Source organism: Ictalurus furcatus, chromosome 13 (assembly GCF_023375685.1).
Source record: "Ictalurus furcatus strain D&B chromosome 13, Billie_1.0, whole genome shotgun sequence".
Taxonomy (NCBI): Eukaryota; Metazoa; Chordata; class Actinopteri; order Siluriformes; family Ictaluridae; genus Ictalurus; species Ictalurus furcatus.
Window position 1 is genome coordinate 9,532,064 of NC_071267.1, and position 17,729 is coordinate 9,549,792.

General features: G+C 39.6%; 2 protein-coding genes across 3 annotated transcripts; one reads left to right on the forward strand and one right to left on the reverse strand.

The window, feature by feature from the left end:
• Positions 1–3,417: 3,417 nt before the first annotated feature.
• cdr2b (cerebellar degeneration-related protein 2b) lies at positions 3,418–9,805 on the reverse strand. The gene is made up of 6 exons (XM_053640406.1): positions 9,010–9,805; positions 6,973–7,367; positions 6,258–6,370; positions 5,447–5,596; positions 5,068–5,072; positions 3,418–4,358 (listed from the first exon to the last, which is right to left on the reverse strand). The coding sequence occupies exons 2-6, from the start codon at positions 7,052–7,054 to the stop codon at positions 3,611–3,613; spliced, it is 1,098 nt and encodes a 365-aa protein (XP_053496381.1). The 5' UTR covers positions 7,055–7,367; positions 9,010–9,805; the 3' UTR covers positions 3,418–3,610.
• A 51-nt stretch (positions 9,806–9,856) lies between these two features.
• On the forward strand, positions 9,857–14,285 carry mettl9 (methyltransferase like 9). 2 transcript variants are annotated; one of them, XM_053640345.1, is made up of 6 exons: positions 9,857–9,978; positions 10,097–10,258; positions 10,443–10,633; positions 12,588–12,797; positions 13,064–13,248; positions 13,344–14,285. In XM_053640345.1, the coding sequence occupies exons 2-6, from the start codon at positions 10,097–10,099 to the stop codon at positions 13,550–13,552; spliced, it is 957 nt and encodes a 318-aa protein (XP_053496320.1). In that variant the 5' UTR covers positions 9,857–9,978; the 3' UTR covers positions 13,553–14,285. The 2 variants fall into 2 exon arrangements, with proteins under 2 accessions (XP_053496320.1, XP_053496319.1); XM_053640344.1 differs by lacking the exon at positions 9,857–9,978 and having other exon boundaries at positions 10,082–10,258.
• The last annotated feature ends 3,444 nt before the right edge of the window (positions 14,286–17,729 follow it).

Here is a 17,729-nt window from a genome sequence, read left to right on the forward strand (position 1 = left end):
ACTCTCGTAGGATGCAAGCTTTGCCACAAGACAGTTGTGCCCTGCTAAATCCCACCTCGTCAGCAGGAAGTGCTATTCTTGTTAAAAACCCGCAACTATCCTCTGTTGGATCACTCGCTACATGGTTCCAAACTGTCTCTGGAAACAACCTGCTCGAGAAACGTACATCAGGAGCTTCATGAAATGGGTGTCCATGGCCGTGCAGCTGCACATACAAGCGTAAGATCACTACGCTCAATGGCAAGCTGGAGTGGTGTAAAGCACAGCGCCACTGGACTCTGGAACGGTGAAAACGTATTCGCTGGACTGATGAATCACGCATCACTATCTGGCGGTCTGATCATCGAATCTGGGTAATGCGGATGGGTTTGGATTCCAGTGAATTTAAAGTTGATGCTACAGCATACAAAGACAGTTATAGTATGCATCTAAGTTTGTGGCAAAAGATTTGGGAAGGCACTTTTCTGTTCCAGCATGTCTGTGTCCCTGTGCACAAAGAGCCATCCATAAAGACATGGTTTGACAAGACTGATGTTGAGGAACTCCAGTGGGTCCTACACAGAACCCTGACCTCAACCCCACTGAACACTTATGGGATGAAATGGAACATAGAGAACGTACATTCCTGACCTCACAAATGCTCTTTTGACTGAATGGACACAAATCCCCACAGACGTCTTCCCAGAAGAGTGGAGGCTCTCCATACTACTACTACCCATGGTTTTTGAATGGGATGTCCAACAAGCTTGTATGGTCAGGTGTCCACATACTTTTGGCCATACGGTGTGTTTGCCTAGTATAATGCTAAACCAGTGCTTTCATGCTTTGAAAACATTGAATACCTAGTCATTTCCAAATATATTTAACACACAGCCTTTTTTTTCTTTTTGAAATAAAACTTCGATACAAGGCTACACGGATTATTACTGTAAAGCAAGCATCACATTTAACATTAACATTTCTCTACTCATTATACCTACTCATTATTACTAATTATTCTGTTAACTTTGTAGTGCTTTTGGGCCATGGATTTCAGGGTGACTAGCAGTAGGAAATATTTATATAGAAGGTGTTGGCTCAAATTTAGCCTATTACCCAAAAACACTTAAAATTCAACATAGAAGCAAATACTCACATCTACCTCTGAGCCCAGTTGGAGATAGAAAAAAAAAACACCAGCCGTGAGTGAGAAGAAGCAAGGGTCCAGATTTATTGGTTCCGTTCCACCACACGAGATCCACACCGATGAGAATTCTCAGAAGTGATCTGACACCCGGAGCTCAAGCTCCAGTATTTATACTGTATTTACACAGTAGATAACCAATATATTTCAAAAAGACTATGATATCAATACCAATAGGGTTAAAAAAGAGCTCATCTACATTACCATTATGTTTTGAAAAAGGCCTTTCCAATTTACCATTAGGTTCAAAAGTGGAGAGACAAAACAATTTAGAGTGACCTTGGTCTCACTTTTATCTCGCGGGGGGGCAGCTTGACTCAGCTACCCTTATAAATGGCTCCTCATGGTTTTCTCTTAAAATTAAGGCCTTCCTTGCGAGACAAGAGTCTTCACCATCTGACTTATGAGTAAGTTACATTTTTCTGTATTTCTAGTTTATAATTTATTTTCATATTTGCTCTATATCTCTATTTTATATATAGTTATACTGCTTGCAAAATGGTTTACTGTACTTCCTACTTCATAATATCATCATATTACCCTTCTACTATCCTACATATCCTACTACTCTTTATTTTTATAAAGAGTATATATAAAGAGTATATATTTTATTATTATAAGATATTACCCTTATAATATCTTAATACTCCTTTTTATTATTCTTATAAAGTTATAATGTTATGTGTGTGTGAGAGAGAGAGACAGAGAGAGTGTGTGTGTGTGTTATGTCTACATGCCCGCCCTTGACTGTACAAGAGTGTGTGTGTGTGTGTGTGTTTGCACTCCTCAGCTCTTATACTTCTTTTTGACTTTTTGACTAATAAACCATAGTGTGTTACTCTTAAAGTGTGAATCCAATTCGTCAATATCCGCCTAATACCGCTTCTGTGTGTCTAGGTGCCTGTCGTCATTTTTCCTTCTCTCCTTTACTGGAGGGGCTGGATTTGAATCTGACCATTCTTCCCTCTTCTCACCTGTCAGTCCGCCCTACTCTCAGTGGTCTCCTTATTTCACCTTTGCTGACTATCCCATGTCCCCAGGACACACCCCATTTTCTTCCCCCTACCGCTCTCCTCAAGATTACGCACCCACCAGTCCTGTGAATTATCAATAAAATTACATATTACTCATACTAGGTCTCCCTCATGTTTATTTCATGTCATTTTTATCCACAACAAAGGCAAATCCTAAAAGAGTTTTATTAATTACTTGTCCTGGGTTTCACATTGTCTATGAAGAAAAGTGTGTGTGTGTGTGTGTGTGTGTGTGTGTGTGTGATGTCAGGACATGCTCAATATATTGTGTTTCCATAAACCTGATAAATTTACAAAATAATGACCACCGCTGATATCTGAGGATCAGGTAGAGTTATTGTGACCTCTTTGAAGAAGCCAGACAAAGGTTTTCTTAAATCCTGAATCAAAGAGTAACTATTGTTTTCTATAAACCTTTTTGTGGCAGCACCACTAAAACATCAGCAGTACATACAGTCCAGTCAGCATTTGGTGATGTCCATGGGTTCCAGACTTCAGGCAGTGACTGACTGCAAAGCATATGTATCCATCCATCTTCTACCGCTTACTCCTTCTTCAGGGTCACGGGGAACCTGGAGCCTATCCCAGGAAGCATCGGGCACAAGGCGGGGTACACCCTGGACAGGGTGCCAGCATCCATCCATCCATCCATCTTCTACCGCTTACTCCTTCTTCAGGGTCACGGGGAACCTGGAGCCTATCCCAGGAAGCATCGGGCACAAGGCGGGGTACACCCTGGACAGGGTGCCAGCATCCATCCATCCATCCATCTTCTACCGCTTACTCCTTCTTCAGGGTCGTGGGGAACCTGGAACCTATCCCAGGGAGCATCGGGCACAAGGCGGGGTACACCCTGGACAGGGTGCCAGCATATGTATCCAAATATAAAAAAATAATTCTAATATTTATTATTATGCGTTTGTCCAATTACTTTTGAGCTGGTGAAGATGGAGCGACTGTAATTCCTAAACGGTTCATGCGATATTATTGTTAAAGCCCTTGAATTAAAGCTGAAAGTCTACACTTCAAGCATCGTTTCAGATCCATTGTGGCGGTGTACAGAGGCGAAATTGCGAACGTTGTGCCGCTGTCCAAATACATATGGACCTGACTGTATAATACTGAGCAAAAATGATTCAAAAAAGATCATGTAGAGCACATAAAGACTTAAAGGGAGATCATAATTCTCAATTAGGTCTATCTCTGCAATAAAATGTGAGATCTGAAGCTCTAGCTTGGCTGTGCTTTAAATATCCGTATTCCTTTGCGATTCCAGTTAATTCAGACCCTTAATTCCCCTCACTGCCTTATTATACCTGATGCCTGCTGGGAGATTTTTGGAGGACAAATCTTGGGAACTTGAACATGGGAGGTGCACAGTATTGAACTGCATTTAACTTGACTTGGCCCTGTTCATCTCTAAGTCCTTTTTGCTATTCTGTATATAAGTGAAAATCTCATTGAAGAGCGTTTTGTATTCAGGCAGCTGAGCACAGTCCTGAGAACATGTCTGTTTGACTGAGCACTGATTGACTGTGGCTGTCTGCACAGCTTTGTCGCACTGTGACCGCGACCCATCTTCACAGCGGCGCAGAAGTGCGTTGTATTTCCTCTGTAAAGCGTTGTACTGAGCGTCCACCTCATTTAGCAGTGACACGCCATGGCTCTGCACGGTCACTAAATGCCCCCTGTAGGCATCAGGGTGTTCTCCATTTCTCAGGTCCTCATCCTTGCTGCCAGCCTCAAGCAGCTGCCTGTGGTTGTTGCAGCGCTTCAGTACTTGGCTTGTCTCCCACATCTCACTCACTTCCTCCTCTGAAGGGAAGAACAGAGTGCCTGGAAGCATGTGTGAGACTGAATTGGAACGCAACAGCTGCCGTAGTTCCTCGACTTCAACCTCCACCTCAGACAGGCGAGCCTTATAGCCTTCCAGCAGAGTCACACGTGGCTCCAGCTCACTCATCTCTCGGGCCAGAGCCTCGGTCTCCTGCTCAGCAGTCTCTCTTAGGGTTCGCTCTAAATTCAGCTGGGCCTGCAGTGAGTGCACTGAGTGCAAAAGGGCTGTGTGCTCATCCTCTTCCCATTCATCTTTCTCTAGAGAGGGAGTGTTCGCAGATACGGCATGCTCACTGGGTGTGTACCTGAAATACACAGAGCTATATGTCAGACTAATGGAAAAATGAATGCAAATTAGAATTGGATAATGAGAACTAGCTGGTAAAGAATGACAATAAAGTGTTAATACAGCGAAGCAAAAACGGTTTTTGATTAATTAGATCTATCAAAAGGGAAAATAACATTCTCTGTCACTGACCACTTGCACATGTATGCAGTTATCCAATCAGCCAAGTATGTAGCAGCAGCACAATGCTTTAAATCATGCAGATTCAGGTCAAAAGCCTCGGTTAATGTTCACATCAAACATCAAAATGGGGGACAAATGTGATCTCTGTGACTTTGATTGTGGCATGGCTGTTGGTACCAGATGGACTAGTTTGAGTATTTCAGAAAGTGCTGATCTTTTCTCACACAAGAGTCTCTAGAGTTTACACAGAATGGTGTGAAAAACAAAAACCACTGAGTGAGTGACAGTTCTGTGGGTGGAAACGCCTTGTTGCTAAGAGAGGTCAGAAGAAAATGGCCAGATCGGTTTGAGCTGTCAGGAAGGATATAGGAACTCATATAATCACTCTTTACAAATATGGTGAGCAGAAAAGCATCTCAGCATGCACAAAATATCATGTTGTAGCCCAAAAAAGGTGGATGGGCTACAACAGCAGTAGACCACATCAGGTTCCTCTCCTATCAGCAAAGAACAGGAATCTGAGGCGATCATGGACAGAGACTCACCCAAACTGGAGAGTGGAAGATTAGGGGAAAAAATCATCTGGTCTTTTTCCAGTCTTCAACTGTCCCGTTTTGATGAGTCTATATAACCCTAATGGTTTGCAGGTTTGTCTCATGTAGATTAGCAAGACACCATTCACAGGTTATCTCTGGTTTCCTCCCACCTTGCAAAAAACATGCTGGTAGGTGTACCTCTAGTGTAAATGTGTGTGTGTGTGTGTGTGTGTTCCCATATTAAGACCAGTATTCCCATGATGGGCTCCATGATAAAGCAGTTGCTAAAGATGAACTTCATTATATACTCTTTACACTCGATGTAGATGTACTTCAATGTGAATTATGTCAAAAAAAAGAAAAAAAAAAGAACAGAAAGTCTGCCTTACCCCTCGATCTTAAGCTGGGCTGAGCGGTTTTCCAGGGCGAGTCTTTGGTTGCTCTTTTCCAAGTCTCGTGCAGTCGCATCTAGTTGCTCATAGACTTTCGCATGCTGATCATTCACTGACCTGAGCATTTCCACCTGCTTAGATAGATGCTGAACAAAAGCACAACATCTTAGAAAATCTATTTGTATTCTATTACTAATAGATATTTAATCTGGGAAAGACTCTTGCAGGTGTGTAGTTTCTCAATGATTTACAATACACATTATCTGTGGGGTCCAGTGGTAATATCATTTATATTACTGTACTGTACTGTGTGATAAGGTATATTATGCTACTCTTATCAGTAGTGCTAAGTCACACAGAAAAAATGAAATAAACCTAGTTACTAAACAAGCATCCTGTGTCTGTATATCTGAGTCTTTTATGCACCTCACTCTCCATATCTCAGCAACAAAGACTGACCTCATTAAACCGTCTTAGTACTTTACAAACCTGTGATGTTAAGGTCGAATTTTTCAGAAACACATACTAATCAATCACTGTACACAACCATTAGTTTACTGTGACAGGCTCAGCCCTTGAAAGATACCACATAGTTATTGTTTCCTTGTATTAATGGCTTGGTAGTTCAGTGTTTTGTAATTGGTATAAAAAGAAATCAGTGTTCTCTTAAAGTCGCTTTGGATTAATGGCAATTAAATAAAATAAATCAAATTAAAAACGTGCAATGCATATGGAAGCCTCCTACATGAGGGTAAAAAACAAGGACTCATACACGCTTCATGATGCTTCATGGCCCTTTGTCAGTACCTCGATTTCCTGTAGCTGCTCTTGGTTGGTGGTGTACGTCTCCTGAAGTCTTTCCTCCAATTCATGATTCCTCTCCAGGAGATTTTTGCCCAGCTCAGCGGCCAAATGAAGATCTGTGCATAGAAAGACAGTGTCATACAATACAAACGAGATACAAGAGCATGTTTCTGTTGAGAGCCGATACAAGGCCATCATGGCAACAAGATTATTCAAATTAAATGGGGTGCATATAACTTCACATCCAATGCTGCCGTGGAGACAAGAAGATTTGCTCATTAGGAAGTATTGTAGTACTTTGTGAAACTTATTTTCAAGTCTTTTTTGGTAATTCAGTGATTTAGTTTCTCCACTTAAGCAGTGACCTGTCATCAGTGCACCTTCCTCTCAAGTCTTTTTCATGAGTAGTGAAAATTGACTTGTCACAGGATGTGGTGCAATCATGTGAACTGCCATGGGAAGAAAACCATGCTTCCGTAACAGATATCTACAGTTTTGTTCAAACATATCGTTCTCTCCGAGCGTAAAAATAACGTGTCTTCAAAAGTGAAGCAAGGAGATAAAATAACATTACCTTTAATACTTATACTAATATAAGAAAAAATGCCTATTAGATGCCGTTTGAATGCCTGCATTGTTCTTTATAATAATAGTAATTGAGCGTAAAATAGAAATATAATGTAAGCTGTGCTGAAAATAGAAATATAAGCTGTTTTACCATTCTCCAGATCTCGGTGGTCATACCACAGTTCTTCCTCTTTAATCTCGAATTCCTCCTCTGCTATCACGTCTGTAAGCATCTTCACTCAGAGAAGCAGAAAAACTTTGTGTGTTATATTAAAGCAAAGTGCTACAGTAGTGCATCTCCTATTTCTAATTGCGCAAATTTTCTGCTTGCTCTATGATGTTCATTTACTTACTCTTGGTCACGCTATGTTCACTCTTAACACAGGATGTTGGATTTCTCTCTCTCGCTCTCTCTCGCTCTCTCTCTCTCAGGAGTGCAGGAAGGAGGAGATCAACGTGGCGCGCTCTCTGTACCTCAGATAATGCTGTGACGCAATCCGTGCCAAGTTTATCACCAGTCTAATTAGTCTAATTATATGTGTGAACCTGAAAGGAGTACAGAGTACAGGTATAATCTAACATGTCATTTTTTTATTTTATTTGGTGATGGCACTAACAGAGTAAGCCAGGTGGGACTATAGTGGAATAAGATGTGCCAGAAAAGAAACACAAGGTAATATATACTACAAAATTATATATATATATATATATATATATATATATATATATATATATATATATATACACACACACACACACTACTGGACAAAAGTTTGGAGACTGAAATGTTTCTCATGATCTTAAAAAGCTTTTGATCTGAAGGTATATGATTAAATGTTTGAAATCGGTGCTGTAGGCAAATATATAATTGTGCCAACATATTCATTTCTTTTATTAGAAAACTAACATTTTATTTACAAAAAAAAATTTTTTTAAAAGGATGACTTGGAGCGAAATATTACCGAAAAGCAGCCAGTAAGTGTCCAGCGTAGGTGGGAGCTCCTTTAATACTGTTTAAAAAGCATCTCAGGGAGATTCCTCAAGAAATCGGTTGAGAAAATGCCAAGAATACATTTCTGGAAATTCTAGGCAAAAAGCGTGTCTACTTTGAAGATGCTTGAATTAGTTCGATTTATTTTGGATTATATATCACAATATAATTCCTATAGATCCATTTGTGTTACTCCAGAGTTTTGATGACTTTATTATTATTCTAAAATGTGGGGGGGGGGGAATTAAAATAAAGAATGAGTGTGTCTAAACTTTTGAACGGTAGTGTGTGTGTGTGTGTATATATATATATATATATATATATATATATATATATATATATATATATATACACATATATAGACACACTCATTCTTTAATATATATATATACCATGTGCTAGCTTGGTAACTTGGTAAAATGTGTAACTATAAAGAACCAAGCTAGCACATGGTTCTTTATAGTTACACATTTATCAGTGTTTTTGGATAATGTTGGATAATGTATGTGATAACATGTGATTCTCCATGTCAGATTATACCAGGGGTTCGCAACCGTTTTTGTGAAGTGACCCACTATTAAGCTTAACCTTAGTGGGTCACTTCACAAAAACGGTTGCGAACCCCTGGTATAATCTGACATGGAGAATCACATGTTATCACATAATCTGTTGTAGAATATGGCCAAGACTTTACAGTGTGATGACGTTTAAGGACCGCTGTAATCACACATCTAAATTTAAATCTCAAACTAGCTTTAAGTGTGCTTTGATCAAATTTTTCAATCGGTACATACCATAGCAAAAAAAAACAAAAAAAAACAACTAAATGTGCTTAATGTGAAAAATGGACATGTGAAAATACATTAATAATGAAAAATGAACAGTAAAATAAATGAAGCATGTGGAGAAAGAAAACTACATGTGAAAGATAACGCCACATGCCCTCCGTGTGAAAATTTCAACATGCGAAAACAAATGAAACAATCACACCAAAACTGAAATGAATCATGTCAAAAATTACATGTGAATAATGGGACATTATTAATGACATATAACCTCTAACAAAATTAAACTGAGCGGCTATAACACTTGACTTATGCTATAGGCTATCTAGTAGTAACCCTAGTACTTTCTATAGTAACCCTGTAGGTATATGATGCATCTGAGTGGTAGATAAAATGATATTAGCCTACTTACTGTTACTGATGGAGAAGCCCCGACTGTATATAAAAACGCAAAGCATTCTTGCTCACTCTGAGGGAGCAATACACTTCTTAGACCTGCAGACTTGCACAAACCCCACCCTAACCAAAATGAATAAACTCCAACCATTTTTCTCTAGCAACCAAGAGAAAAGAAATGGTCTACGCTGTAAGCTGCTACCGTAGAGCAAAACCCACCTGCGGGGACATATTTTAGAGCACGTTTAATTGGACGGACACAAAGCAAGTACAGGTTGACCTCATTACATTTAAAAAAAATCATGTTCCCAGAAGGGATGAACTATAAAATTTAAACTAAACCTAATTGCTCATTTTGTTTCTAGATATACTATAGTATTTTGTGTCCAAAAAGCACTGCGAGGACCAAAAGCTCTGAAACATCTTTACAAAAAATGGATGGATGGATGGATGGATGCACATTGTATATACAACAGAACCCAGATAATCCATGGATAAAATACAGTGTATATACAAGTAATATGCAGATATTATATTAAGATAACTTAGGATATACACTATGAATTTACAATTATATATATATATAGAGAGAGAGAGAGAGAGAGAGAGATAATACAGAATATAGAGTATGTCTAGTTAATAATATACAAAACTGTAACTCTGTCACGTGTTTAAAGAAGACAACAGAGTTTTAAAATATTTTACTCATAAAGATGTACAACGACGTTACGACTCACCCCACTCTTCCCTATACAAAAAAAAAAAAAGAAATAAAACGACTCCATCTGGTGGTGGGATCGGTGATCGTCGTAGTTGTTTTTGACGGACGCATTTACGTGTACCACAGGAAGTAAATGTCTTTCATAGGTGGCTTCTTGCCATTCGTCTGTCTGTGTTTGGAGCCATTTAACTCGGTCCTGTATTATTTGTTTTAAGGATTATTCAGATAAACGATGTGGCTGTTAAAGCCGCACCACGCCTGCAGGTTTGTTTGTTTGTTTGTTTGTAGGATTGAAGGTGCCTGAAAGTCCACATATTTGTGAGAGCACTCAGAGTCATCTGTTGTTACCTGTCCTGTTCTTACTGGAATGTGTTCTCCACAGATGAGGACACTCCTTTTTGGTGCTTGGGTGGTGTTATACGTTTCAGTTCTTTTAGTAGCTCGAAAGATGTGGGTTGGAAAGTATTCTCGGAGTCCACTTACCCGGACGCTTTTCATGAACGCGTTCACCGGCTCGGATTTGAATGCACAAGGGGTGCAAGAGGTAAGTAACTCTTAAAATGTTTCATCCTACATCCTCAATTCTCTTCCTTGTTGGTTTGTAAATTAACTTTGCTGGATTGTTCGTTATTCATTCAAGCAATCCCATCAACCTTTACAGAAGTAGACAATAGACAGATTATTATTATTATTATTATTATTATTATTATTATTATTATTTCCCCCAGTGGTATCGCTGCTCTCCTGACCTGTTAGGTGAGAAAATTCAGCCCTTGTTTGTGCAGAGTCATTTAGATGAGGATACTCAAGCTTTCCTTCAGAGGAGTGTGGAGAAATCTGGTTGGGTCTTTACCCAACTCTATCACTCACTCTTCTCCACCATCTTCAGCCCCATTGTCTCCAGGACATCCATCAATGGGTACTGAGTTTATTTCTTAATACAGCATGTCCCAGAAGTCTCCACACATAGGGGACTATGTTTGCTAGAACCACATTGTTGTCTTCGTCACTGGATGTTCGTGGACGTCCCCTTCTCGGTTGGTCGGCAACACTTCATACACTTCTTTCTGAATTTGTTAAAAAGTTTGGCGACAGTGTCATGTGCGATGTGATCGCCACGTTTCCTGTTAAAGTCTGTCGCAACCTTGCGACAGCTTCCCGATCCAGCCATGAGAATGATTTCAATACGTTCTTCTTTTCTTTTTCAAAGGCATCCTTAAAGGCTATATGAAAATATATATAATATTAACTAAGTGTGAAAAAAATCCGATAACATTTGGCTGAAAAGTGTTCACTTCTCTTATATATGGAGACTTTTGGGACACCCTGTAGTTATTAGAGATTTCTTATTGAACCCTCCTTTTTATATATATATATATATATATATATATATATATATATATATATATATATATATAATATATATAATATACAGTTGCAGTCAAAATGATTCGACCCCCATTGTAAATCAGGTTTATTGTCAAAATGTACAGACTTTCAGCTGTTTGAAATGAACAAATCAAACAAAAGCAATTGAAATAGTTCAACACAACGAATGCTTCAAGTGGTTTCCCCAAATTCAACTGAAAATGCAAATTATAATGACTTCTCCAGGTTCAAAATGATTCAACCCCCTGAATAGAATCCCTCACAACAGCACAAATATGCAAAACAGGTGTTGTCTCAAGCACACCTGATACAACTAATCAAGGGCTTCATTAGTTGCAGCAGGTGTGCTTGAGCTGGAACACATGAAATACCTGAACTGGCTAGGGGTAGAAAACATATGAAGTACTTGGACGGGGCAGAAAAAGATAGCTATCAACACCTGCAACCAGATTTCTGAGAAGGCAGGTTGTGAAAAACCCTCAGGTGACTACAAAAGACCTGCAGCAAGATTTTGTGGCAACAGGCACTGAGGTTTCAGTGAGCACAGTAAGGCTCCAAGATGTTCACCACTTCTGTCCCAAAAGCACAAGAAAAGTCAGCTCAAAACCATATAAATAATCCACAGAAGTTTAGGGAGTCTGTTTTGTGGAGCGATGAAATAAAACTGGAACTTTTTGGCACGATGGATCAGCGGTATGTCTGGAGAAAGAAGAATGAAGAAAGAACACTCTGACCACAGTCAAGCATGGTGGTGGCTCGGTGATGCTCTGGGGCTGCTTTGCATCCTCTGGCACTGGAAACCTGCAGCGTGTGGAAGGCAAGATGGATTCATTGAATTTTCAGGAAATCCAGGAGAAAACATCATGCCATCTGTGATGAAGCTGAAGCTTGGGCATCACTGGACCTTCCAACAGGACAATGATCCCAAGCATTCCTCAAATTCCACCAAGGCTTGGTTGCAGAGGAAGTCCTGGAAGATTCTACAGGGTCATCACAGTCACCTGACTTCAACCCCATAGAAAATCTCTGGTGGGATTTGAAGAAGGCGGTTGCAGCACGCAAACCCAAGAATATTACTGAACTGGAGGCCATTGCTCATGAGGAATGGGATAAGATTCCTCAGGAAGCTGGTGTCTGGCTCTGCAGGGTGCTCTACTAAATACTGAAGATGCTTGCCATGAAGGGGTTGAATAATTTTGAAATTGGAGAAGTCATTATAAGTTGCATTTTCAATTGAATTTGGGGAAAACGCTTGAAGCGTTCGTTGTGTTGAGCTATTTCAGTTGCTTTTGTTTGATTTGTTCATCGCAAACAGCTGAAAGTCTGTACATTTTGACAATAAACCTGATTTACAATGCGGGTCGAATCATTTTGATTGCAACTGTAGGTAAACCTTAGGCTATATACATCAGCTTTATAACAGGTATAAGTACAGTTGTCATTACTGTTGTAACGACACTTATTTATTTGTTGCCTATTAATAGGTTTCTGGGCCGAGGCTCCATGTTTGTTTTCTCACAGGACCAATTTCGCCAGCTTCTCCAAATCAGTCCGGACTGGAGAGGAGAAAGACTACTGGATCTCGGAGCTGGGGATGGAGGCGTCACTGAAGTGATGGGCTCTCATTTTGAAGAGGTTTATGCCACTGAGGTGTCCCCTCCAATGAGATGGCAGCTCCAAAAAAAGAACTACCGGTGCGCTTAACTTCTACCCTTACATTTTAGATTTGATGTTGGCAGATGACTTGTCATTTATTATCATTAAGACAAAAGACGTCTGGCTAAAAACAGGTGAACCTAAGATCATTAATGTGGAGAACTTTCCTTTCTTCTCTGAAAACCGTTAGGGATACAGATACATTACAAATGAGTGATCTAGACAAACATGTTAAATCCAGGCTCCTATTAACATTTAAAGATGAGGCAAAAATTCAAATGAAATCTTTTTTTTCTTTTGTCAGGTTGTTGGAAATTGATGAGTGGCCAAAGACAGGTTTCCAGTATGACATTATCAGCTGTCTGAACCTCTTGGACCGATGTGACCAACCTTTCCAGCTGCTCAGGGACATCAAGAAGTCTCTGGTACCTGTCACAGGAAGGCTGATCCTTGCAGTAGTTCTACCCTTTCAGCCTTATGTTGAAATAAGTACGATCCTTGTTCTCTCTCTGTTTTTTCTTTAAATGCTCTATTTTAAAGTATGTCAGCAGGACCTGACAAATAATTCCCACACTTGTGCTTAGGAGGAAGATGGGTGCGTCCTGCAGAGCACATCCGCTTGAAAGGCACGACTTGGGAGGAGCAAGTTAAAAACCTGTCTGATGACATATTCCACAGTGTAGGACTTGAGGTGGAGGTAGTGACACGCCTGCCATATTTATGTGAGGGAGACATGCACCAGGATTATTATGTATTAGATGATGCAGTGTTTGTACTGAAGCCTCAGGAATGAGATCCTAATTAACTAATTCAAACTTGAATTCACTAAAGTGGCCATCTGGAGGTTTATAGAATCATATCTGCGTATAAATCCTTTACAGTATACTGAATTAAAATTCTAAACATTTCTCTATTGTATTATGAGGATATTAAAGCCATGGCAAGGACTTTTCTTTACATGTTATTTTGGTGTTTAGCATACGACTTATTGGTAAAACATTTTAAATGATCAATAATTAATTAACTGCTACATTAAGAACTGACTTTGACGCTCAGATTTGTAAAGATATCCAGGTCACTTGACCTGTTGTGCCTACCCTGCATACTTACCTGGTGTTTCTGATGAAGGATCGGTAAGCTATGTCCAGACCTCATTTGAACAATACAGTATGACTGATGCACAGTTTTTAGGATTTGTTTACACAGACTTCATATTCATATTAATTTCCAGCCAAGTGCTGGACTGGTGCTCCTGTATTTAATAATGATGGCAGGCCTGTTCATAATGTATTGTCTGAAGTATTTTCAATAAAAAAAAAAAAAAACGCATGGCAAACCATATAGTTCCTGAATATTCTCTTAACATTTATAAACTCAAAAAATGACTCGCATAAAGTGGCTTGCACAAGTATCCATCCGAACCTGAACCACCCAAAAAAAAAAAAAAAAATCAATACTGCTTGCAGAATATTCCACCAAAAGTCAATGTCTTGATAAGGAGAGTTACCTCACAACTGACTTTTGGTGGACGGCCTCTTCTAATCATGGTTGTGACATTTTAAATCCATTTTTAATAATGAATTTATGGTTTTGCGCAGGATGTTCAGCGTTTGGGATATATGTATATATATTTTTTTTAAATATAACTGAATCCTGACTGATTTTTCCAAAACTTTTCCTGAACTTGTTGATCGCTTGTTGGTCTTCACGATACTGTTTACTTGGGTACAGTCCCCTCTGAAAATACTGGAACGGCAAGACCAATTCTTTCATTTTTGCTATGCACTGAAGATAATTGGGTTTGAGATCAAAAGAAGAATGTGAGATGATGGATCAGAATTTCAGCATTTATTTCCTGATATTTATATGTGGATGTGTTGAACAGTTTAGAACATGCTACCGTCATGAGTTACATCATCAATAAAGATTAGCGAGCACGTACCAGAAGCCGCCGTGCAAGCCCAAGCCATGACACTACCTCCACCGTGCTTGACTGGATGAGCTTGCATCTTTTGGTTCATGAGCAGATCATTTCTTTCTCCACACTTTGGCCTGTCCATCACTGTGGTAGAGATTGATATTGATTTCAGGACTTTGTGCATCGCATCTCTGTATTTCTTTCGAATTCCAATCTGGCTTTCTGATTCTTACTGCTGCTGAGTGGTTTGCATCTTGTGGTATAGCCTCTATATTCATCTTCTTCGAATGGTGGATTGTGAGACCTTCACCCCTGCCCCGTGGAGGCTGTTGATGTCACTAACTGTTGTTTTTTGGGTTTTTCTTCACAGCTCTCACAATGATTGTCAAGAACTGCTGCTGTTTCCTTAGCTGACCTGTTCCATGTCTGGTTGTTAGTACACCAGTGGTTTCTTTCTTTTCAGGACATTCCAAATAGTTGTGTTGGCTATGCCCAATGCTTGTGCAATGGCTCTGATTGATTTTCTCTCTTTTGTTCAAAATGGCTTGCTTTTCTCCTATAGACAGCTCTCTGGTCTTCATGTTGGTTTATCTTTTTTAATAACAAATGCAGCCTTCACAGGTGAAACCTAGAACTCATAACAAGAGTAGACATTCAGAGCTATTTATTAATTTAAACAATCAATCTAACAGTGCACACCCGGGCAAGAAGAAACACGTCAGTCCAATGTTCTGTTATTTTTGATCACTTGAAAAATGGGTACGTTCAAACAAATGGTGCCAAGTTGTTGAACACATCTAGATGGAAATCAAAGCTGAAATTCCATTACAGGGAAAGGTCTATTTATGGTGAATAATGGGACCGATTCATTGCACACACATTACCTCCATTTAGCTAATTATGTGACTTCCAATAGCAACTGGTTGCACCAGAACTAATTCAATGGTTTCACAGCAATGGGTTGAATACGTAATGGAGTTTTATTTTGCAGATTATATTGATATTTCCTCCCACTTTAAAATTAGGATTAATTCCTGTATATTCTTGACATATAATCCCAAATATGTCCATATGAGTTGCAGGTTAAACACTACAAAATGCGGACAGGTCCAAGGGAGGTGAGTACTTATGCCAATGTGACACGTCTAGCTCTTAGCTTTATCTTGATCTGGGTCACTGTGTATCCAGACTATCCTGGGAACACTGAGTGCTCGTGCCCTGTGGATTGGGATGCTGTTACTACGGAAGAGACCAACTCTCCTCAGGATAGAAATGTTTCATCACAGGATGAAGGTGTTCAGTAGGAATAACTCTATTAATTTGTAGTGACCTTTTCATATAAGTGGACACAAACCATGCTAGCAAAAATAAATAAACACCTCCTATAGTTTTTTCCTTTAATTTGTCAGCTGTCCACGTGTTGTACAAGAAAACGTAATTCATCAGACAAGGCCACCTTCTTCCATTGCCCCATGGTCCAGTTCTGATACTCACATGCCCATTGTAGGTGCTTTCGGTGGTGGGGTCAGCATGAGCACTCTGACCGGTCTGCAGCTAAGCAGCCTCGTGCAGCAAGCTGCGATGCACTGTGTTCTGGCATCTTTTTGTCAGACAGCATTAACTTTTTCAGCAATCGGTACTACAGTAGCTCTTGGACCAGACGGACAAGCCTTCACTCCCCATGTGCATCAGTGAGCCTTGGGCACCCACGACCCTGTCACCGGTTCACCGGTTGTTCTTCCTTGGACCACTTTTTGTAGGTACTGACCTCTGCATACCGGGAACAGCCCACATTACATGCTGTTTTGGAGATGCTCCAACCCAGTCGTCTAGCCCAGGGGTTCCCAAACTTTTCCAGGGCAAGCCCCCCCAAATGGCATTAACATTTGACTGAGGCCCCCCTTTTGCAAGATGTCTTTAAAACACATTAAAAATACAGACTTCTGAATATATCCCCCCTTTTTTTAATTAATAATTACATCTTACATCTTTACATTACATTAGGAATTGATTGTGTGTGTGTGTGGTTGTCTGAGAGTGAGAAAGAGAAAACATACTAGTGGGAGGGATGGGTACACCAAATTTTTGAGGTGCCCCCTAGCGGCCCCCACTTTGAAAACCACTGGTCTAGCCATCACACTTCAGTTAGTCGTTAAATAATCCATACGGTAAGCTAGTTAAACTTTGGCTTGGTCCTGCTGCAGTAGTGAGTTGGCAAACATGACAGTTGTAAATAAAATCATGTTATATATATGCAATTTATTAGATCCTTAAAATAAAAAGACAGTTAAATAGTGGAAAAAATGTAATAATTGTTGGAATTATACAAATGAATGACAATAACCTGCTAATAGTCCATCACCTGAATCTTTCTGATTGTTGTTCACATGGAATTCTTTCAATGATACCTCAATGAACCCCCCCCCCCCACTAATTTAAAAAACAGTTAGTTGAACTGATGCTCGAACCCCGTTAGCTAGTATAGTAACCTGGCACACATACAAAACCTGCTTACCTTAAAAACTATAGTTCTTGTACCTGTACTAAGAGACTCGATCACGCTCACTTTATATTTTACAGAATCTTGTATAATTAGACCCTTGTTTAAATTAGGTTTATCATAAATTTTGATGAGAAACGTAGTATTGTTTTGTGAACCATTTGACAACATATTCCATTTACATTGTACTGTGTTAAGCTATAGTATGTCGTTCCATGCGCCACCTGGTGGTTATTATGTGAAGCACAACAAATGAATTAAAATTTTTAGAGCCGTGCCTGCAGTATACCACGTGATCACATGTGACGAATCGCGTGATACCGCGTGAAAAAACGCGCATTCTTAAAGGCCACATCTTTATAAGCTTTCATTCTTATTGAACAGTATCTGACAGTACCATTCTCAGCTGTCAGGATGTGTTCCCCCTGCTATTATGGACAAATTTGCTATGATGGAGGTGGTGTTAAGACTTGCATGATATTGTTTTTTATCTTCAATTTCTTTTGACCATTTCTCAGTAAATTGCAGTGAAAGTGTACTTGTTGGGACAGA